The sequence below is a fragment of the Apium graveolens genome, chromosome 7, assembly GCF_009905375.1.
Source record: "Apium graveolens cultivar Ventura chromosome 7, ASM990537v1, whole genome shotgun sequence".
In the NCBI taxonomy this organism is placed as follows: Eukaryota; Viridiplantae; Streptophyta; class Magnoliopsida; order Apiales; family Apiaceae; genus Apium; species Apium graveolens.
In genome coordinates, this window is record NC_133653.1 from 77,332,266 (window position 1) to 77,357,171 (window position 24,906).

General features: G+C 34.5%; 1 protein-coding gene across 3 annotated transcripts; it reads right to left on the bottom strand.

The window, feature by feature from the left end:
- Positions 1-9,708: 9,708 nt before the first annotated feature.
- LOC141672544 (30-kDa cleavage and polyadenylation specificity factor 30-like) lies at positions 9,709-18,557 on the bottom strand. Of its 3 annotated transcripts, none has more exons than XM_074479163.1 (7): positions 18,011-18,548; positions 16,701-17,075; positions 15,067-15,229; positions 14,779-14,889; positions 13,149-13,217; positions 11,430-11,516; positions 9,710-10,965 (listed from the first exon to the last, which is right to left on the bottom strand). In XM_074479163.1, exons 1-7 carry the CDS (start codon positions 18,388-18,390, stop codon positions 10,090-10,092), a joined length of 2,061 nt encoding a protein of 686 aa, XP_074335264.1. In that variant the 5' UTR covers positions 18,391-18,548; the 3' UTR covers positions 9,710-10,089. The 3 variants fall into 3 exon arrangements, with proteins under 3 accessions (XP_074335265.1, XP_074335264.1, XP_074335266.1); XM_074479165.1 differs by having other exon boundaries at positions 10,740-10,965; positions 11,402-11,516; positions 18,011-18,557; XM_074479164.1 differs by lacking the exon at positions 13,149-13,217 and having other exon boundaries at positions 9,709-10,965; positions 18,011-18,550.
- Positions 18,558-24,906: the final 6,349 nt, after the last annotated feature.

Below are 24,906 nucleotides of genomic sequence, written 5' to 3' on the forward strand. Positions count from 1 at the left end.
TGTGTTCCAAATGCTTTACATCTTGCTGAGCACTTGACTAAAGCTGATGAAATATTAAATTCTGATGATTTTAAAACCCAGCTTAGAGTCACTGCATTGAGTACTAAACATCTACAAGGTCTTCATTCCAATACTCATGCAGAGCTACACAAGATTCAGGAGAACTTTATCAAACAGGAACAAGTTTGGAAAATTGATAAGAAAAAGTTCTTTCAACCTACCATTGACAGGATTGCTTATATTGAGAAAACTCAAGAGAAACAACAAGCTCAGATTGATCAAATTCTGACAAATCAAGCTTCTCAGCAATCGCAACTTACTGAAATCCAGACCTCAGTGGAACTACTTATCTCTCTTTTATTACCTGCTGATGCCAAAAAGGGGGAGAAGGTAATTAAGTCCAAATGCAAAACCAACAAGACACTGCAAGGAAAGGATGATGGAAAAGATGACCAAGGAAACTCTGAAATGGGTAGTGGTCATAGTCAAGGTAGAAGGTTTACATCAAGACAAGCTAGTCACAGAACAAGTTCTGATACTGGGAAAAGAATAAGTTCTGCTGCTGGTAAAAGGATAAGTTCTGATGAACTTCTAGATCTTGATGAGGAAATGTCAAGACAGTTATTTCTTCAAGAAAATCCAGGGATGGACTTGGAAAGTTTAAAGGAAGAAGAAGCCAGACTTAAATCAGAGAAAGTCACATCTAAATCTGAAGCTTCTGGTAAAAAGTTACTTCCAAAACTTAAAGGCATTGTGATCAAAGAAAGGACACATACTGAAGCAACATTGGCTAGATCACAACCACAGATAGATCCAAGATCCAAGGGTAAAGAAAAGGTTGGTGAACCTATCAAGGCTTATGTACCTCCTGAGGAAGAAGAAATTACTGATGAAAAAGATGATCTTGCTCTGACTTCAAGAAAAGTTCTTAAAACAACATCTGACATGGCTCAAGTTGTTCAGAGTCAAGAAATTGTAAGTTCTGATATTCAGAAGAAGCAAGTAACCTCTGACAGAGCTCAAGTTAACTTGATATCAGAAAATAGATCAAAGACACTCCTACCAGGATTCACTAAAGCAAAACAGACTCAATCTTTGAAGACTAATGCAAGTGGTTTTGAAGCAAGAGTAGTTACTGGAAAGGAAGCTAGAGATAAAACTGGATTGGGAAGTGCTGATGAAAGAAGAGTACACAACACTACCAATGATCCAACTTTCTTGAGTGAACCAGGTATTGGAGCAACTCCTGAGAGATTGAATCAACTGGAATATGTACAGATGGTTTACCATACCTACTTGAAAGAATACATCATGTTGTATTTCATAACAGATGGTAGGGTTTATCATATAAGACAAAATGCCATTCCTTTGAAGTATTTTGAAGAATTGGAGCATGTACTTTTCTTACTTCAAGTGGATGACAGAATAACAGAGACTGCTGCAAACTACTTAAAAGAACAGATTCAGAGACAGAAAAGGCTTTATTCTGTTAAGTCTGACAGCATATATGTTCCAAAGTACAGAGATCACAATGGTGATATTGTTGATATGAAGCCTAATACTGCACAGATCAGAACGTATCTTGGTATTAAGGGACTTGAATTCAATCTTGAGTCTGACAAAGCTTATGTCATAAGACTAGATCAGGAGTTGAGAAAAGCAAAGATTAATGATCTCAGAGCTGCAATCTTTCAAACTGGTGAAGATACTGCAGAGCTTAAAGGTGTTAAAAGGAGAATGATTGATGAACTAAGATATGCTGAGAAATGTTTGTTGAAGAACTATCTCAGAACAACTCCTGACATCAGAGAGATCAGAAAATGAAGAAGCCAAGTCGAAGATCTACAACTGCTTAAATTCTGATATTTATACAAATTGAAGTTGTTATCAGAAGTTGAAATTGGTAAAAACTTTAAGGACTGTAAGTTGTAGTTATCTAGTCTATTTCTCATGCATTTGTACTTAATGTTTTTGACATCATCAAATATCTGTTAAACTTGTATATTTTGTTAATTTACAAGTTGGGGGAGATTGTTAGATATATTTGATAATGTCATGGCTAATATGTTTTATGTTTAGCTTTCAGATCTTATGTGAACAGGATAAATCAGTACTTAACTGTTGATCAGTACTTATACTGGAAGTCAGGACTTAAGGATATCAGTACTTATATTATCAGGAGATAATCATCAGAAGATAGATATCAGAACTTAAGTGTTGAAGGACAATCAGATAAGGACAGTAGCTGATTAAAGGAAAGAAGATCGAGATAAATATAAGAAGAGATATGCATGAAGAAGGAATTCCGTGAAGAATGGAATACTTAGAAGAAAAGATATCTGATTGATATATTTTAGGAAGCAGAATTATATTCCATATCAATTAGCGATTATCTTGTAACTGTGTAGTATATAAACACAGACATAGGGTTTACACTATAAGTGTTATCATTATTAGAAAAGATTATTCATTGTAACCCTAGCAGCTCTCGTGATATTTGTTCATCACTGAGAGGTAACAGTTCCATACTGTAACAGAGTTTATTGTTTCAATAAAGTTTGTTTTCTGTTACTTAAGTTCTTAAAGTTCGATTTAAGTGTACTATACACTGTATTCACCCCCTCTACAGTGTGTGTGTGACCTAACAAAATCCAAGTACATTCCAAAGTATATAAATGAAGATGGTCAGACTGTTGATATGCCTATAAGAGGAGCTAGGGTAAGTACTTCTATTCGGAAAAAAGTTCTAACTTTTAATCCAACTGGTAAGAATGTTGGATTTCTGGAGCTAGATGATTTATCACTTGGCAGATCAAACATTCATGACCTTGGAGCAACTATTTATCAAAATGATGAATCTACTGAAGAGCTGAAGGATATTACACAGAGGATGAAGATATATTTATATGTGCTTGAAGAAAATTTACTCACAAAGTTCTTTGATGATGCTACTAGTTTTGCCAAGATTCAAGATTGAAGTTAAAGTCTGATACACTGATTGTAAGACTGTACTCCGTTAATATTTCAACATTTAGATAGTTTTGATATTATCAATTAGGAACTTGTACATAATTACTTAATACACAAGTTGGTGGATATTGTTGGATATAATTGATGATATCAGTATATAGCTATCAGAGTTTGCCATCAACATTTGATATCAGAGTTTGAAAAAAGGTGACATCATTAGTATTTGTCATCAGTATTTGTTAATCAGTACTTATCATCATCATTTGCTCATTTCAGTATTTTTCAAACTGGAAATCGGGAGATATTGAAGGAAGATATATTTGCAGAGATATATTGGTGTAGGACTTTACTTATTGTAGAAATCAATAGTTGGATATGTATTAGGACTCCTTATTCATGTATATCATATCAACTATTTGATTGTGTAACTGCGCTGTATATAAGTACAAATTAGGTTAACACTATAGGTGTCGTGCATTGTTCTATCATACACATGACCTAGCAGCTCTCAAAGATATTTGTTAATCATTTGAGAGAGTTTTGTAATAAGTTTTTATTCATTAATATAAAAATTATTCTTCATTGTTAAGTTCTAATTTCGAATTGATTATAATAACTGTATTCACCCCCCCCCTCTACAGTTAATTAAATGTCGAATAAATAATACAATTAGAATATATAACTACAACTAATATAAATATAAAATACAATAAAACATTGAAAACACATAATAAAATAAAAAATATTAAAATTAATCCATGTATAACATGAGATATAAGTTAGTACCGCTAGTGTTTGTACCCTAGAAACAACATTATTATGTTTTGTTTATGACATTTGGATTATTAATGTTTATGTTCTATCGATTGTTCTCTTTATAATTTATTATATATTAATTTACTGCGATATAAATATTAGATTAATAAATATTCTTGAAATATGATATGCATTCTATATCTCTAAGTACAGACTTAAAAATTAGACTATGAGAATAGTATGGATGTTCCTAAATATCCCTAGTCGAGTATATTATTGAGGGACAATAATAATGGATTAAGATTAGTGTGTTTGTTGACTGCTGATCACATCTCATTGATCATAGGTATAGTGATACTAAAGTCGAAAACACAGCCAGATGTAAATATACATGATGTTGGATAGATCAAATGTGAGATTCTACATGCATGTTGTGTCATAAGTAATTCTCACAGTGAAAATGATGTAATGGTTCTTAGACTTAAAATCATTATATTTCTATACGATGATTAATATACTTTTATTACATTAAAAGTTGTCTTTGACCGGGTAATAATAAAAGTGGACTTCGAGTATATTATGAATCGTATGAGAAATATGAATGATCTAGAAATGATTTAACCCCCTCCCTATGTTTGGAGTGATATTATTGACCACTTGTGTGAGCTAGACTATGAAATACGTGACGCGCACTCAAATGTTTATTTGAAATGACAGTATACTCATTGAGCAAGGAAACCTTGATCAACCCATGAAGAGGATGACACATTACATGACTCGAGTTTAATCTATAATATATGTTTAAATGGATTATATTACATTATACATTATTCACGAAATGTTTAATCGATCACCGATTTAATTATTATTACTTCGGTAGCAATGACGTATTACCAGATGTCGTTCATTGTTTATGATTTTAAATTAGATTTTAAAATTGTCGTCGATGCAATAATAACCTAAATGGTCACAAAAAGAATGTTTAGAGGATTATTTAATTTAAATTCAAATTTAAATCAAATATAAGCAATTCGAATTATTTGTTATTGATTAAGTAAGACTTAATTAATTAAATAGGAAATTTGAATTCACTATTAAATCCAAAATTAAGTTATTTGATGATTAAGTAAGACTTAATCAGTAATAACTAGGATTTTCGGATTTATTAAAACTCTATATTCAGATTAGAGTTAGAAGTCATTTTCTATTGCCTATATAATATTTCATTGGGCTAAACTAAGGTTTTACGTTTTTATTAGATAAAAATATACAAAACCCTGGAAACTTGTGAGATAGAGAGGAAAGAAGGCAGCTTCTGAAGTTCAAGTGTTAGTACACACTCATCCTTCGTTCGATCATTCGTGTAAATACTTTCAAGACGTAAATCGTTTCGCGATGGGATACGTGGTGATTGTTAAAAGCTTGGACCTTCATTAGACAACCGAAATCGTAAAGTTTCATAAGGTAAATATCTTAACTACGAATTAAATATTATCTTTCGCATGGATCATGGGTGGGTTTCGATTTATATGGTTTTTATAGTTTTTTATATATTATTTTTGTTGTGTTTTATGCCCCGAAATCTTACAAGTACATATAATATATTAATATATCGTAGTTATTCGGTTCGTTTTGACTAAAGAGCGAAATTGAAACTAAATTATTTACCTATATTTTTCGGTTCAAAAATTTTGAATCTTTCTTTCTATTTTTGTAATGGGGTTATTCAATTTTTTCAATATTTTCTTTAATATTGCCTTTTTCAGCGGGGCTTGTTACCAAAATACCACATTTTTAGTCTTCATGGCTCTGCTTACCACATTTCAAAATTTTGGCCCAAAATACCCGTTAAATATGCTAATTCGTTTGCAGTATCCGTGTGTTGCGCTATTTCGCCAGGCGCGTTAGGAGTGATACATATTTCGGAATTGCCTAGTAACTTCTGATACGCATTTAGAACATGCGTATCAGCACTTGAAACACATCCTGATACACATGACGAACATGCGTATCACCCTATTTTTTAAAAAAGAAAAAAGAGACGCGCTGTGTGATTTAGCGTATTAGGGGGGCACGTTGGGCCAAACTCCTTAAAAACGTGATATTTTGGGATTTATCTCTTTTCGGCGCCTTACAACAAAGAGCATTCAACGACAGCAAAAGGAAATCCCGTAAGCTCCATCTACGTCGGGTCTGAGATTTATAGTGCCCTGTATAAATTTTAAAAAAGGCCCTAATAATTTAAAAAAACTAGAAAATATATTAAATAATAAAAATCAACTGAAAATCGTAAAAATAATATAACAATTAAAGTGTATAAAATAATTTTAAAATATAAACAAAAAATTAACTCCAAATTATAAAGAAATAAATCAAGTATATATACACATGACATAAATTATTTGAAAATTAGTTTTTACCTTTTTTCAAGCAAACATGCTAATAACATTTTTATAATTAATATTTCTACCGAACTATTAAATTTTAAAAAGTATAAATTTATCTAAACTTAATTAATAATACATGTAAATTTTTATTTAGAAATACATTTGAATAAATTTATATAAACCCGTTGCTCAAATCATTATATATTTAAAAATGGATATAAATTAATTAACTTTAATGAAATTATAAAAAATAGGAATTACAACTTGTAAGTGTTAAAAAAGAGTTGTTGATTACAATTTTCGATGCAAGTATGTATACTTCTATTAACATCAAAATTTATATTAATATATCTAAAATTTACTGATTTACTTAAGATAACAATAAAAAAAATTAAGTGTAAACTATTTTTCACTCTTTATTTTCATCTACAATTTTTTAACAGTAAATTAAAAGTAATAAATTTTTTTGCTAGTTTTTTTTTATCATTTTGACTACATTTATAAACAAGTGCAGGAAAAATGTGTCATACTATCTTGTTCCGTCGAACAACCCGCACATCCCCGTACACTTGATGTGAGCTCAATAACACCTACTAAAAAATGACAAAAACCAATGAACAACTTTTAGCTATATTTTGAGGACATTTTGGAAGCCAATTTTTGTGGACTTTGTTGTGCAAGACATGTCTGTACAATAACAAGACTAAGTCAAATTGACAACCCTAAATAAGTTGTATTGTAATCTAAGTTTACATTATGTATTGTAACATTTAAGTCTGTAAAAATGTTCAAGGACAGGTTGGAGTCTTTTTCTGTAAACAGTATCAAGTCTAAGAATTCTATATGGAAGAAGATCAAGAAGATCATGTCTCAGAAGAAGTTTGGAGTTGAATAAATATGTTTTGAGAAGTTTGGAGTTGAATAAATATGTTTTGGGAAAAATATTCTAAGTCAAGATCTCTACAAGTCACGGGTTAAGTGTTATAGAGAAGTCATTCGAGAACTCCAGAATGACTTATCGAGAAGTCAGGAAAGCTACTAGAGAACTCAGAGATATCGACAAGCCAATTTGAAGACATGAAGAATGAAGATATCGACTAGTCATTTCTTCACTAGAGAACTAAGAGTTATCGATAAGTCAATTTGTCACTAGAGAACTCAGAGTTATTAATAAGTCAATTTGTCACTAGAGAACTCAGAGTTATCGATAGGTCAATTTGTCACTAGAGAACTAGAGTTATCGATAAGCCAAATTGTCACTAGAGAACTCAGAGTTATCGATAAGCCAAATTGCTACTAGAGAACTCAGAGTTATCAATAAGTCAAAGTGAAGACATGAAGATGAGAGATCTCGACAAGCCAAATTCTCATAGTGAGAACTCAGAGACTTTGATAAGTCAAAACAACTATAGAGTGATTAGAGACCTCGATAAGCCAATATACTTATCGAGATGTCAAGTTCTCTAAATACCAAACTGGAGATCTCGAGATAAAACTCAAAGTACAAAGTGCAGACCAGTTAAATATCCAAGATTATCAATCAACAAACAATCTAATCAGTTGGATTAACAAGTCTACAAAAACAGTTTGAAGAGTACAAAATCAAATGTCAGGATTAACTGGCAAAGTAAAGTCACAGGCGTGCAAGATTAGCAAAGATACACTAAGCCAGAAATAGAAAGATTTGGTTATCCAAAAACAGGATTTAGTACATGCTGTTGCATGTTGTGTCATAACCAGTGTTTACTGTTCTATAAAGTAAACACTGGATGTTTTGTTAGTTGTAACAATTTAAATAAGAAAATCTTGTATTCTCTCAAGGAAGAAGCTAAGCTCTTTATCAACAAAGAGCCTAGAAATTTTGTAGCAAAATATTCTTAATTTTAATATAAAATTAAGTGAGTTTTGAAAGATTTGTGTTCACTGTTTTATATGTCTAAATTCATTACTAACACATTTAACTACAAGATTTTAATACTTTATTCATCACCATAAACAGTTCAACAAAAGTAGAAAAACACAAAAACACATTCACCCCCTCCCCCCTCCGTGTGTGATTCATTATCTAACAGACTTTGTCATCTCTTGACAAATGAAACACGTAATATTGAACTGAATATTGAAAATTCAAGACTCCAATTATAGTTTTTATATATAATAAGTGTAAAAGTTTTCTTATCAACAATGGTGATCACGTACCGTCAAAATAATCTTAACTGTTTATCTGATATAATTAAAAATAAACGATAAACATTATATTGGTAGAATATGTATATTTTTAATACAATTATAAATAGAAAATGATTATATTCTTCTAATACTATTCAAAAACCAATTGCGATATAATTTTCTTTTACAATCCTAAATTGGTCATGTACCGCCGAAACAATCTCAACTGTTTGATATGATATAATTAAAAATAGACGGTTGTGATTATATATCTTATTAGAATAGATATATTTTTAAAACAATCATAAATAGAATGATTACATTGTTGTAAAAATATTCAAACACCAGTTGTAATACAATGTCCTAATATAATCCTAAATAGAATATGATTAGGGATTCAACCAATTATAAATATAAAAAGATTACATTATTTTACTACTATTCAAATACCAAAATATGATACAATTATACAACAGTAGATAAACTATGATTAGATATTATATAATACATAGTTGTAATTCAATTAATCGTCAGTATATTTCTCAATATATGCATATTAATTGCAATATATTAAAATAAACTATTAAAAATAAAAACAATATTATAATAACATCAGAAATAATGATATATATACATTAAAAAAATTAAAAATTTTAAAAAACAAAAAGATAAATTTTAAAATAATAAACATCACATGATTATAACCTAGTATATATGACTGGAGAAGTGAGCAATATTTTATTTTTAAATTTGTAGATTATTTATATTGTTCGATATTAACGCCAAATATCTAACTTTTGACCCTTTTAAGAGAGAAAAAAAAAAGATTACACATGCCAAAAATTGTGTATATTTATTAGAATGATAACAATCATGATTCTAAAAATTATCGATTTTATTTATTAATCATCAGATTAATCATTACAAGCTTCTCAACCAATTAGATTTTATAATTCGATTAATTAGTGTCTATTTTTTAAATTATTATATAAAACTTAATATATTAAATATTATTATATATTTTAAAATATATTCGATTAGTATTTTAATTAATCACCGATTATCCGATTAATCTCGGTAGATACCACTAATTTAGAACACCGATGACAACATACAAATGTTTGTTTCGTAGCCGGAAGAAAACATTTCAGTTAGAAACTTCACAATCACATTAAAGGTTTGCAACTTTTTAAATAGGATTCCCCCAAAGTGCTTATCATCAAAATCCTAAGATTCGAAATATTTATGAAAACATTAATCAACAATAGATATTTCACTAATCAAGTTCAAGTTCTTCAAACCTTAAATGTAATCAACACAGAATTTTTACAAAAAAAAAATATGTAATCAACACGGACAAGTAAGATTGAATGATTATAAGCATATGCCCCTTGATGAAACGACAGTTATTTACGAACTTTAGTTATATGCAACATAACATTTGCATGTTCGACACAAAGTCCGAGTAAAACTGATAAGTCGTGTCTCTCATGCAGCATCCCTATTCATCATTCAGCAAGGAAAGAACAAAAGAGAGACCAAGTCAAATTATAAAGGATGTTTTGTTTTTTATTTGTTATTTCGGATGACAGTACAACCGATTAACATGTCATATCCTCACTTTCACCTATATTTTCGTATCACATGTTGTACTATAGGTAAGATAGTCTCCCTGCCTGATAAGGAAACACGATTTAGTAACCTTGCATTTTAATTCTTACACAAGTCAACAATTTTTCTAAATATCATTCAGTTGCAGTTCTTGATAAGAATGACCGATATATCCATCACACATTAATGTCATTGTCTACTCCTGGTTTTCAGAAGCTGCACTGGCATCTCGCTCAGAGCTGAGCCTCTTCTTTCTTCCTTCCCCATGTCTCGACCTCCTCGGCGCCTCATCTTCACTACCACTTTCATTATTTTTTAAGCTATTTCCAGCACCTATATGATCTTCTTGGTGGGGATTCAATTTTTGCTGATGCTGTGAAACATCATCCTGCCCATCTGAGCCTTCCACATCTACACCCTTGCCTTGATCAGAACCTGTACTATATCTATCACTCCTATCATTTGATGTTGCCTTTTGGTCCCTCTTACCTCTGTTTGAGGTCTGAGAGGGTTGCGGTTGAGACTGAGAATACATGGGATGCATGTCTCCGGGACGAGCAGCTCTTGCTATGGGTCCACCTCCCATAAAAGGAGCTCTTCCGGGACCCATCATCATTCCAAATCCACCGCCCGGAAAGTTTCCGGGATAAGGACGGCCTTGATACATCATCCCTCCAGGGCCAGCAAAATCACCAGAGAATCTAGGGCCAAATGGACCAAAACCACGGGGTCCCATATTAAACATATCTGGCATGGGAAAACCATCAGGCCCATAAGAAAATCCATCAGGCCCCATCATGACCGGTGGAAAGCCACGCATTCCGGGCATTGGTCTGCCACCTCGTGCTAGAGGCATGTTCGGAGGCCACATCATGCCCCTCCCCCTACCTCTGCCTTGACCTGCCATTGTAAATCCACGGCTAAAGCTCTGATCCTCTTCATCGCTCTCTTCCTCCTCCTCCTCTTCGTTGTCCTCAAACGGAACAATATCTTGATTTTCAGTCCCATCCTCGGGATTGACCCCTTTGGCCTTCTCCTCCTCCCTTTTTGATTCTGCTGCAAGTGAAATTTCCTAAAACAAAATTTAAAATCAATTTACTTGGTTTAGTATGGTATATAAGCAAAGTCTGAAGTGAAATCGATATGAAATTTCACAATATGCTGCCATCATCACGGAGTTGCAGTTGAAACAAAAAATATTGAGCTCTCATATTTAAATCAAAACTATATAAAACAGTTTTCTTTCATCTTTTTTTAATAAAAAACAATTTTTCATCCAGAGACCAAAGCAATCATCCACTAGTCTAAACAAACAATTCATACAACAATTGATATGGAACTATATATACACTGATCCTTATATACCTACAGTACAGCAATTGTGCACTTATGCTTCAAGCCTCCAATATGGAAATTGGAAACATTAATTTCTCTCATGATAAAATGATATATTATCTTATTAATTCTCCACATACATGCTTCTGTTCACAGTACTTTGAAAAGCTCACCAAGTAATAAGTAATAATATAGAAGTACCATCAGTTCACTGTCTGGCTCAAGATAAAGCAGGGAAGCCAACTGCTCACCAATTGAGGGCTCCAGCTCTTGGCAGTCTCTGCTAATCTGCAATCACATGATCAACGCCACAATACTAAGAAACCGATCAGGTAGCATAAAAGCTCAAAGTAGGCTGTTCGTCTTCCAAAGATTCAGAAGTTCAAACATTAACCCAACAATATATTTAACGAGGTACTTAACACATTTTCTATGTCAACACCTATTTCACCTTGCATTAGATATGCTCATTATAGGGGCCTCCTGTCAACATATGGTAGCTTTATATATGCAGTAGGCAATTAATTATATATTGTCAATAACCAACAAACTAATAAAGATCACACAATGCATCCACACAAACTTATTCTAATAGTCATTTAGACCATTCGTTCGCATAAATATTAGATATATAAATTTAATTGAAAAATATTATTTCAGGTAAAGATAAGTGAATGTTTGTACATTCTTCAAAATAAACCTCTTTGTTAAATTAATATGTACTTCTCAAAGTGCGCTATACAGGTGACAGTAACACTCCCATGTCACTGGAATGGAATGGTGAGATGGATACAAAATAAAATATGTCAAGTAAACCGCAGATATGTAAGATGGAAGAGGTGAAAGAGAGAAAAATGATACATGTGATATGAGTAAGAAAAATGGGGATTTCTCTCAAACCGGAAACAATGAAGGTTAGGCTATGTTAATGGAACAGAACGAGCCAAGGAAAAAATAATTGTCCACAAGAAATCAGTACATAATATAATATAATATTCCAAATTCACCCCATTTAATGTCATCCAATACGAGAACAATCCCTATTTTTTTTAACAGAAATATATATTTTCTGCTACTATTACTACTGGCCGTCTATGAGTCCAATAGCCGTTTACCATTTAAAATGACATTTATGAACCCTAAATCTTCCTTCCTAGTTCCCCCTACTTTAGATCACCTTTTGGCTTTAGCATAGTACCTCATGGGACTGCCTTCACAAAAAGGTTCAAACAATAGTGCATATAGAGGTTTTTTTAAAAAACTGTTGGACGAGCTGTTCTTTGTTTATAATGTTTTCACCTGTACAATACATGACGTACGATGTAAGTTTCCTTATAATTTATTTGTGAATTGACAACTATCAATTTTGATAAAAATACTATTCGTAATTGATTAATTGTAGTAAATTCCCTAAAATGAGGCTTTTCCACACACAATCAGATAGCACTATCCTGTTTTCATGACACTAAATTTTCGCATGCACGCAACTAGATAAGTACGTCATAATTTCAAAAGCAAGTTGTCCACATGCTCGTTGGATATGTTCCTGAAACAACAAGCCTTAACAATCCCCCGCTTTCTCTTTTTACTACTTTGTATACTGACTCCTATCTGCAATTTTCTATCTTGTTCCAAGACACATTATGGTTACGCGAGTAATATTTCTGTAACTTATATCTTCTAGAATAACAGTCATGTGCCTGTCTTTATCTAATCACCCTGATGATCTGGAATTCAATCAGCATAAAAAAACAGACTACAGTTCATTCACAGTTACTTAACCGCTAAAGAAAGCTACACATTGCCTCTAAAAATTCTACAGAACTTTTGGTATTTACTATAAGTAAGACTATACAAGACTTCAAAGAAAACCAATTGCGTTGAGTTGATGACCGTAAATATCAAGAGAACATTGCTTACCTTGACTGGTAAGTTCTCATTGTATGGATTCCTCAAATGGCGTGTATTGTGGAAGGATAATTCGCAAAGCTGTATATTTAAGACATTACAATCATCACCATTAAAAAAACAGATAGTACGATCACTCATGCACTATAGAGGAAATATAAAATAGACGATGCATGCTTCAGATCCTCACCCTCCGCATAAACATCCAATAACACATCCAAACATGTACTCCCTCCGTCCCATTGAGTAGTATACATTGGGGGCGGGGGCTAGACACGCATTTTAACACTCATTTAAAGCATAGTTTCATAAATTAATTTAATTATTTATTTCTTCTAAATTTAAATTCAATGTTTTTAATACAAAAAAAAATAAAAAAAAATTATGAAAGTATACTTTATATTCATCTTAAAATGCATGTCGAGCATTGGAAAAAAAACTGTATAGAATTGAATGGGAAGGAGGGAGTATTAAGGAAAAGAAATAAAGGCAAGGATGGAAACAAGGATATATTTAGAGGGGATATTGTAGGTATATGAGGTTTTATGGGAAGGAAACAATAAATTGTAAATACATATTATAAAAAATGAGGTTCCTGTTTCCCAAGGTTTTGGGACCACTTGCCCTCCTCCCCACACACACCCTGGTTCCTTCAACAGATGAAGGCATTTGATAGTTATATCCTGAGTGAATCTCCTTCTGAAATTATTTTTATGAAGATTATTCCCCTACATGCATTCTAATCCCTCTCAAGGATAATATTTTATCTTATCTAACATATATCCAAGGACAGTACCAACTGAAGGGGTAAGCATCAAGTGGTAAAATAAGTGAAATCATTGGTTGCTACCGCTTATTACATACAAGGAACATAGTTAACCGGCACAAAATTTTCAGCGCAGAAAATATATTAAGGAGAAAGGAACTGAAGGATCTGCAATTAACGTTCCAAGTACTAAACAAAATTTTGAAAAGAAAATGTGCAGAAAAAAACTCTGTATACCTTTGTTAGCTAAAAGTGATACTTATGAGAGCAAATAATTCTTGTCTGGATTTTAAAGATAACAACCAATTAATAGTAAATTATTCACATGGACTTCTGTAATATTACTTTTAGATATATCGAGATTAAAATCTACACATACTGTTTACTTTGTGAGATTTCCAGAATAAATTTCAAAAGTTACATTAATGCTGATATGTACCCTAATTTTTTTTAATATCTTAGACTAAATCTTGTTCAAGAAATGGTAATTTCAGATGAAGCATCACCACAGCCCCTGCCCCCTAGCATGTGTACAAGCTTACATTTCTACAGCCAGATATCTATGATCCAACTTGCTTGTGTCGAAAGCTTGTGTTACATGCCAGTTTGAGGACACCAGGTATCAAGGAGAAATATAATTTAGTTTTATTACTCAAAGGCATATTTAGCTATTGCAGAGAAGGGAGAAGAAAAAGACGAACTAATGTCATGTATTGTACTTTAAAATTTCAACACACACATGTATAGTTCAAATTGTCTCTACCTCCCAAAAAACTGGTGCATTAGGCAACTTACTTGCCAATTAGTGACCCAAACATGTACAATTACAGTTGATGAATAGCAGTCCAGGGCAAATTAATTGGTACAAGCCTGTACCTTTAACCATTTGACTGAGAAATTCCTTCCATAATGGGCAGTTCCGTGGGCATACTTCCAATTTCCGCCTACAGCAGACCCACCAATTTTAGATGTCATCTTCGCACAGCCCTAAAAAACCAGTAAGAAATCAATCCAGAAATTTAAATACAAGACAGATGCCTACTATGCCAGAAAGTTCTCAAAAGGAAAAGAGATGTACCAATGTGAATACTTATATAAATCAAACTCATATTGATCTGTTATGTGATTTGCACAACTTTGCTGAGTTGAAAGTCTTGAACCCACCTGAAAATGTCGAGTCCTGTTTATTGAAAATATTAAAATAACATTTTCCACCGAATCAAAAGCTTCATTAAGTTTAGCTTCATTGCTCCTTTGAGTAGCCCAAACTCCTTGTTGAACAGACAATTCAAAATTCTCTCGATTGCAACTTTTGACAACAAAATACCTAGTTTTTGAAATAGACGATGAGTATGCAAACCAAAAGTACTCCAAATGAACTACAGATAAGAGAGGAAATAAAAAAGAAGTGATTACTTGGTAAATACACTTGATACTTGATAGATGTCAATCTCTTGTGATTTATAGGTGTGATTTGCATAAATAATCATATGGAAGTAACCTAGTTCATCACTGGGGAAAATTTATAAATTTACGACCTCAATGATCATCTATTAAGACCTCAATCACTAGTTCCTTCTGATCTAACTACACTCTATCTGTAACAAGCTAAGAAAAAATCTTTGGTCTGTGGTTGACGGCTTGACGCGTTGCTAGGAAAGGTCTAGGGTTCAAATCTAGGCTACTAGAAGAAAAACTTTAACATTTTTATTTATTAATATGAAGAAGTTAATTCTCGGGTTTGATGATTGTAAATGTAGATCATATACTCTCATAGATAAGGATTGGTAACTTTTACTGCCGATAACTATTAGGCATTAGCTTTAGCCGCTTACAATTTATCCACCAGAATTAAAAGAACGTGATAATGATTGTTGAACTTAACTCAACGTTTGGTCAATTTGACCATAGATTCAAACTAAGTTTCCCAAGATAAAGGGAGTCGAAAAACTACCCAGTAACTAGAATATATTAATCTTCTATTCTAGACTTTTAACCCAAGCCTAAACGCCACCTAGAATATTAAATTCCTTTCAGCCATACGAGCTATCCAATGAAATAAAAATTTACACTTGCAAGAAATTAGACTATCATCAGCTGCTTGGAAAGGTGCTGTCGAAAATATTAAGAGTAACCCAGGGGTTTGTACTTTGTATGGGTGCTGTGACTGGGAATTACCTGACTAACATTAACAAAGAACTGCACTAAATTAAATACGATTAAGATCCAGAAAAACCAATATATCAACTGAATGCAAGCTCCACAATTCTAAAGCACTGTAGCTAAGTAGCTTCTGTGGAGAAACAACATAGCAGAAATAAAAAGAAAAGGGTTACAACTTACAAGGATAAAACCTTGACTTCAGCAGATAACAGTACACATATATATATGTCAATAACCATATTCGCAGTGCCCAATTTGGTAACACTTTATGATATAACTTAAGTTTTTTTCTAATCAAATAATTACATTAATTTAAAACTAATAAAAAAAATCATATTTACTGTTCAGTAAAATATTTAACAAGGTCAAACGTAAACAAGCCACAATTCTAGGATGAACTAAAACAGCTTCCATCACAACAAAGGCCAATTAACGAAAATAACATGGAATTAGAGTTTCTTATACATACCATCAATATTTAACAAAACGTGTTCAAATATAATAACTTATTCAAGTAGACTCTGAAAAACAGAATTACAAATTATATATTTAATAAATCTCTGGAATGATGTCTATATTAAATACAATAAGCGATTTACAAGACCTAATTCAAAACCCATGAACTCTGAACGAACCTAGATATTCCTTGAGGCAGGGGAATAGCAGATCCGCTAGCATGATTTTGCTGGCCATTAGAAAGATTCTGAACTTGTGGCTGGATGACTGGTTGCTGGGTCTTTTGTTGCTGCTTCTGCACATTGTGTGATTCTGTTGGTGTAGATTTCATTACTTGATTGACATCATTAGCCCCCACTGGAACCTGAGGCCTTTCTGCATGTTGAGTATAATTAGGGTTACGGTTTTGATAAAATCTGTTCGAGTTATTGTAACTGTGTGACGTCAGTTGCTGAATTTTTTGAAATACTTCTTCCACTGGAGGCGGAGGTCCTGGCAGCTTTGCATGCCTATACCGACAATCAGGACCATTTGGACAGAATCCCAGCTTATACCTGTGCCAACATACAACGCTACATCAAAAAGTCTCTAACAAATTATCAATCGAATGAGATACTGTACGATATTCATCGACCTCACATAATGCGAACTAACAGTCAGTCAGCTATCACATGATCATTAAAGTTGCAAGATGGGGATAACTAAAACTCCCCCAAGCAGACAAAATCAAGACGTAACACCTAAACCATGTTTGGTTTTAGTCTTACTTACATTACTACTAATTTTCCAATTCAAAAACATCCTCTTTTTGAAAATACAATCCGTCAACCATCATAAAATCATATCATAAACTATCCTTCTCTAAAACACTCACATTAAACATACAAACACTATTCTTGCAATCAATACCACAATTGCAACTTAATTCATTCCATCCCGTTTCTTGGCTACTAACACATAGCACAGCTTATTACAAAAGTCAAACAATCTACACCATCGTATATAATAAAATATAATAAGTATAACAATTTATACCCTTGTACAAAAACCAACCTCGCCAAATCTCCTAGTCCCAATATCGATTATTAATCAACATTATAAGTCATGATGTGAAAACCTGATCAAATGCACAAGTCCACCACAGTCCCCCAATAGATTTTTAATTGTTAGTACACTTAATAGTCATACTTTTTCTTATACACGGAACTAAAGTCTTCACCCTCCTCAATATGGAAATGAGGTTTTACGCACGACATTGTAAGACATTGTAAGATATAACAAAACTCGTAAATTTAATAAACAAAATCATAAATGTATATAACTAAAAAACAATTATCATATAAAGCCAATAACAATTATCGATCAACATTCTAACAAATAACAAAATCCATAAATAAACGCCTAATTGACACAAATTCACAATGTATCACATTATATCAACACACAATCATAAACACAAGCAATTAAAGTAAAATTGAGGAACACATACATATTACACTCTTTAATATCCTCATTAGTATGCTTATAAACACAATCCTGCTCTCGACACTCTCCGAAAAGTTTAAAAAACCGACAAATTGGCATCCGAGCCTTATCATACTGGTGCAGAAACCCACAAGCTTCTCCTTTCATACACAAACTCCGAAGCCAGTGCCTACACACTGTTTGCCGGTAGCTCCGCCGCCCGGAGAAGTTCGACGGCGCCGGATGACCGGCAACATCCGCCGGTGGGGCGAAATGCGGCGTGTTTGTCGTGGCGGGAAGGGAGGGAGGTTGGTGCATGATTGGGACGGATGCGGTGGGTTGTGTGGGCCCGGTATCGAGGCCGCCTTCGAAATCGAAGCTCAGGCCGCCTTCGCCGTCGTCCATGGCCGGAAATGTGTGTATTGGTTGTATGTATATGTGTGTGTAACTGTGAGTTTAATTTAGGGCTTTTTTTCGGGGAAGGTTTTGAAAAAAAAACTACTACGCCGACTAGTCGTCAATTAGCCCGCTACTCTGTGCCATCATAAAAAAAATAAAAAAGTAGCAATATTTTAATATTAAATAACATGAAAGTTAAATTAGCTATCATAGAATTTTATTGTTTGAGTTTATTGAAACGTATATTAAAATTCAAAAGTGCCGATATTATACAATTTTACTAAATTTGATTTTATTCATGAATATATACTTTAATTTCAATTTCAAACTGATAATTAACATAAGGAAAATAATAAATTATCATCTTTTTAATTTCAAACTAATAATTTATATTTTTGAAAGTTAAAACTAATTAATTAGAAAAAAGTAATACGGCATCTGCAAAAATAGTTTGAGATTAAAAAAGAAATACGTTAAATTTATTTCTCATTTAAACTATAATCATTGAGTATATTTCTCATGTACAATTTAATAATTCATGGAAGCCGTGAAAAATACGTAGATTTGACTTATTAAAATAAAATACTCAATCAACTATAATTGCAAGCTTATACAACTCATTTTTTTTTGACTGATTCAGAATTGGGAAAACCAACTCAGAGACAAGAAACACTTCTCAAAAGAGAGGATAAAAGATCCGGGGATCAAACATTCAGGATAGCGGCAGAGTCCTGTGAAAATCTTGCTTAACAATCCAATGAATGGCACCATTGCAAGAACGAGGCACAAAGGAGAGTTTTAGATGGAATTCAGACACAACTGATCGAATATCTTCAATAAGAACCGCAGAATCCCACGGCGGAGCTAGATCACTCGAACATAACTTAATGGCCTCTTTACAATCTGATTCGATAATGGCATTTAAAAGATGATTTTGCCTTGCAATTAAGCAAGCCTCACGAATTGCGAAAAACTCAGATTGAAAAGAAGATATGGCTGAAATGCAAGAAGCCCTGCCATCCACAAGCTTTCCTTCATAATTTTTGTCAATAACACCAATAGTCGCAGCGCCTTGTTTGAAAGCACCGTCACAATTAAACTTCACCAGATTTAGAGGGGGAGGAGTCCACTGTAGTGAAGAATTGTTAACAGAGCTATGAGACACTTGGCTAGAAGATTCTAACAAAGAGAGAAACTCTGATTGAGCAAAAGAACTGGCCCTTAAAACTGAATTTGGGCAGATTGGATCGTTGTTAAAAATAAAATTATTCCCGGCACAGCAGCTTATACAACTCATCAACAAGTCAATAATTCGCAATTCGAGCATGAAAATAAAACAAAACTTTCACGAGAAAATGGAATAAATCAATAAATAAATAAATATTACCTAATAAATGAGCCGAAAGACTCTTAGTAAAGAGAGATTAATTAGATAACAGTAAAATTGGGAAATATAAAAATATAAACTATCATCAATAACTATTGTTGACGGAGGAATCTGGTAACAACAAAGATTAAGGTTTCTCGCCGGAATTAAGATCTATGACGGTGGTTCTTTGCCGGAAAATCAAGCGGTGTGTGGTGGTTCGTGGTTGCTTTAGGTTGAGATTGATCAGAGTAAGTGGTGGCTCTCTTATCAGCTCTCAACTTTTTACCCTCTCAATGTGCCTACGTACCCTTTATATAGGGATCAAGCCTGATGTAGTTCTTGTGGAACAAGAAATCTAATGGGCTTAGACTTCTTATTCCTAGGCCCGGTAGAAGCCCATCAAAAATCCGTCTTCCGCTAGCTTTATGAATGTCCAACTATGAGGCCCAACCGCGAAGGCCCAAGACTCGTCCGTAATCGCAGGACTTCACGGATAATGCATCTCCCTGCGCAAGGATAACACTCCGCTACAGCTATTTCCCTTGATTTACGGACGCAGGTATAGCCACGGTTCACCCCAAGTGCCGGACGCATCCCTGTCCCCCGAATGAGGATAACCCACCAGATAACAGGACAAGTGATCCCAAGCTCTTGGGTGCAAAGTGCAGGATGACTCCAAAGTTCTCCAGCGAGGACACCCGCTGAATACAAGAACAGAGTTCCTAAAGCACACACCAATGTTAATCCCATATCCCCAACGAGGACACCCGTTGAATACATGAGGAGGCCTTCAATCATCAAGCATACCCCTGGAGGCCTTCAAGCTTTTCACGAACATCCCCCTCCTTGACCGTCTCAAGGAGGGAATTCTTCGAAGAGTACCTGCAACAAATACGTTAGTAGAAATAATCTCCATTACTCCTCTCTATACAAGCTTTGTCCTAAAGTCACCATTAAAAGTGTATTGACCAAACACAGGACGCGTCCTAAGACTCTGGGCGCGTCCTCGCCTTTATAAAACCAGCATTGTTTCTTCATCAACTGTTTCTTATAGCATGCCACAGCAACAAAACGCGTCCTAATAGAGACAGGCGCGTCCTCCAACTTTCATTGCCAAAAGACCACATTTGCCAAGTATTTTCACCACTGTTGACGCGCGTCCACAACGCTTGGGCGCGTCCTTTCCTAATCATGCACTCCCAAGCTTCGCCATCACTAGACCATAAAACATCTCCCCAAATGTAGGCGCGTCATCTGTGCCTGGACGCGTCCTAACCTTCTACAACGCAATACCGGGTTTGGCCGCTCGTAATCCGCATTTGACCCGAGTCAATTCAATGCCAAATTTTGGGTATAACAACTACCCCCCAAATTCCATTTGTAGTTGAAAATAAAAATAGAATTTTTATCCTTAAATCCAAGCAACGAAATTTGGCTCACAGGACGCGTCAATTACTGAGGACGCGCCTTACCTTCACTTTGTACTTGTGGGGTACTTAAATACAGTTATCCTCCACGTTAGTTATCCCTCCCTCTATAAATACCCAAAGAGGGAACTCCCACCATCATTTTCATCCTTCTCCCTCTCAGAAAACCACCATCACCGTCGCCTCTAAACTTCAAGTTCAAAACTCCGACGATTCAGCCGGCCATTTCTTGATTTCTTTAGCTTAATCCAACCGTCAACTTACAAGGTACGCAGATCTTCTTTTATTTCCTTATTTGATTGAGTAAATCGGTTTTAATGAGCAAGAAACCGTTCGTATGCTTCGTTTTTACTTTGACTGTTCTTCGTTTTCGTCGTGTATATATATGTGTATATATCTATAAATATATCATACTTTGCTTCTTTGATTCCGTAATCACATGTTTTAGGGCTCTAATCGGATTTCCCCAAACCGCTAAAAGTCGGTTAAAATTCCATTGAATTGCAACCACATAGGACGCGTCTACCCGTCAGGGCGCGTCCTATCTTCCCTTATTTAAGACGTATGTTTATGTCATTTTAACCAGAGGTTACATAGGGACAATATTCTACTAGGACGCGTCTTCATAGTACATCTCTTGCGACAGATTCTTGGGACGCGTCCTCGAATGTTTCAAGTATCTTCTTCTTTCTTTCTCTTTCTTCTTTTTTTTATATATGTGGACGCGTCCTCAATTTTGTCTTCCTTCTTTGCAGCTGGAGGACGCGTCTTCTTCGTCACCTTTTCATCCTTTCAAAGTAATCAACAAACGCCTTGGGATCTATTCCCCACACTTGATTTCCTTCAAACACGATTTCCTGAATCTCATAGGACGAGTTCCTTCCTTAAAGAAGAAAGACGCGTCTTTGAATCTCTTAACTCAAAGACTTCTATAATGTCTGACTTCGGTTCCGATTCCATGAATCACGTCCCCATAGGCTCAAGAATGAAAAAGAAAGGAATTAAAAGGCAAAGAACTTCAATTCTACATGCGAGGGCCGCCATCGAAGATTGGACGGATGATGAGATTATACCCACCACAAGCCAACAACCCCAACGCATGACTGTTTCAAACGAGGACGCGTCCCCATCTCAGGACGCGTCAGCTTCACAAGGCGCGGCTCCTTCTCAGGACGCGTCTCCTCTCAGCGTAAGTGAATTTAAAAAAAGAAGTCCCGACCCTGAAAAGTATCCTGTGTCTCCTCAAAAATCTGACTCACCCCTCGAACACTAGGAACCCTCGGATGTCGAAGTGGATTGTGACTGGACCAAGCTTGATGCTTTAACTGAGGCAGAGAAAAACGCCAAGAGGAAGGAAGAAGGCAAGCTAGCCTGTGTAGCCCTCGACTCCACCACAACAAACTTGGAGATCCAGTGACACATGAAATATTATGACATGGAGGGCATCTAGGCGCACCCTCTTCGGACCATGAGGCCACACATCTTCAACATTGGGAACCAAAGGATCCCTAGAATGGTGCTTACACCAAAATTGATTTCTCTAGGCGTGGACGCGCCCTTGTACTCATACATCAAAAAGATCTTGAAGTGGTATGGCGTTGCCTCGGTTCGATTGTCTCCAAACTCATACAAATTAGCTTGGGCTTTGTACAAGATGTACCACAATCTCGGACTGGGCGCGGCCTTCATGAAGGAATTCAGCTTTTTTTTACAGCATAAGAAAATCAATTCCTGGTTATCATTTCTTTGTAGTCAACAAGTGGCTGAATAACAAGGGATTCAATGAAGGTAAGATCAGCCACAAGAGGGATTGGAAGGAACCTTTCTTCTACATCTATGACGTCAAGAGATCCCGAGTTCATTTCAACCTAGAACCAAGTAAGTGATTCCCAAAACATGTCCTCATATACTGGACGCATCTTCTACCAGGGGCGCGTCCTTCTTTTTCAACAAACTTTTAACTTTTCCTTTAATAAATTATTATTATCTTTTATCTCTAGACAAAAGAGTTCAAAAGGAATTAACAGGGAAAAGAAAAAAGAGAGCAGATAAAGTTCTTCAGTATGCAGAGAAGCACTTCAACCTCAAGGATATGATCACGGAAGACAACCTCAAGCTGGTGGGCGCGTTATCTGCCCGGGTTGGCTCTTGTTGTGCATATGTTGTGTACTTGATGATTACATGAACAAAACACCTAAGTAGATTTTACTTAGTGAAATAATGTAGCACTCGACGGATAAGAATTATAGTCCCGACGGATAACTCATTATAGTCCCGACGGATGATGACTTATTATCCATCGAGTGAGTAGCTTATGTAATAATGAGTCTGTAGCGCATTTCTGCATACACCTTTGTATAGATTCTGTAGTAGCATATAATTCATGTTGACTTTAACTAGATATGCAGAATAGGTTTATTAATTGTACATAGATGATGTCTTGTAATTCTGCATAAATGAATTGAAGTCAAGTGCCAAAATAGCTACCAACGGATGATTAACAAAGCCATCGACGGATGATCAAATGGCTATCAACGGATGTTCAATATAGCAGTCGACGGATGATCAATAAAGCCATCAACGGATGATCATAAACTCGACGGATGATCATGTACTCAACGGATAAAGAATTTAAATATCAGTTGACAGTGACAGCATAGTCACATGCGTCGAAGTGTATGCAAATGGAATGAGGAAGCCTATTAACTGGGTAATAGAGAACAAAGTAGCAAAGTATTAGACCCGATAGTTTTTATAATGATCCTGTCTTTTGACTTTGTAATCTTGGTAATATATAAACCAAGAAGTAGCAAATAAAAAATAGATCTGAGATACAAAAAGTGAGAAACATTTGTAAGCAGAATTCTTAGCATTTCTCTGTATTCTCAGTAGTTCTATATTTGTAAGCAGCTGTGAGCATTACACATAGTTCTCTCGATATATAATATATATCTCTGGTGGAATCATTCAAATCCACCTGAAAGTTTTTAAAGACTCTTGTTTTTAATTACTTGTGTTTTGATTCACTTAAGTTTTATTCTGCATTGTGCTAATCAATACACTTATATTTATATTTGAGTTAGAACATTTTATTTCAAGAAAAAAGTTTCAAGAATTCCATTCAACCCCCCTTCTGTAATTCTTGTCATATTGTTAAGGGACTAACAATTGGTATCAGAGCAAGCTCTTAACTTACAAAGAGTTTAAAGATCAAAACAATACAGCAAGATGAACAAGAAGGATGTTAGAGTCAAGATTCCTTTTCTGGATAAAGATAATTACCATCATTGGAAGGTAAAGATGCATCTTCACATGCTTTATCAAGATGAGGCCTATGTGGACTGCATAGAAAGAGGCCCTCATGTTCCAATGAGAGTTGCAACAGGAAACGAGCCATTAGTCCCCAAGCCAAGGCATGAATGGTCTGATCCTGACATTGAACAAGTCAGGAAGGATAAAAAGACCATGAATATCCTGTTTAATGGAGTTGATGGAGATATGTTTGACAACATTATCAACTGTAAAACTTCCAAAGAAGTTTGGGATACAATACAGATCATCTGTGATGGCACTGAGCAAGTTAGAGAAAACAAGATGCAGCTCCTGATTCAGTAATATGAGCATTTCTATAATGAAGAAAGTGAGTCTCTCACTGACATCTTTAGTAGGTTTCAGAAACTACTAAATGCTCTAAAGTTGCATGGAAGGGTCTATCAGACTAAAGAT

What these genes read in the sequence shown, in the direction of transcription:
- LOC141672544 (XM_074479163.1), bottom strand. Translation starts at nt 18,390, where the DNA reads ATGGACGACGGCGAAGGCGGCCTGAGCTTCGATTTCGAAGGCGGCCTC. An exon ending in TCTCAGTCAAATGGTTAAAG is followed by an intron (nt 13,218 to 14,778) that starts GTACAGGCTTGT and finishes TTAAATATACAG; the next exon opens with CTTTGCGAATTATCCTTCCA. An exon ending in AGCCAGACAGTGAACTGATG is followed by an intron (nt 10,966 to 11,429) that starts GTACTTCTATAT and finishes ATTTTGTTTTAG; the next exon opens with GAAATTTCACTTGCAGCAGA.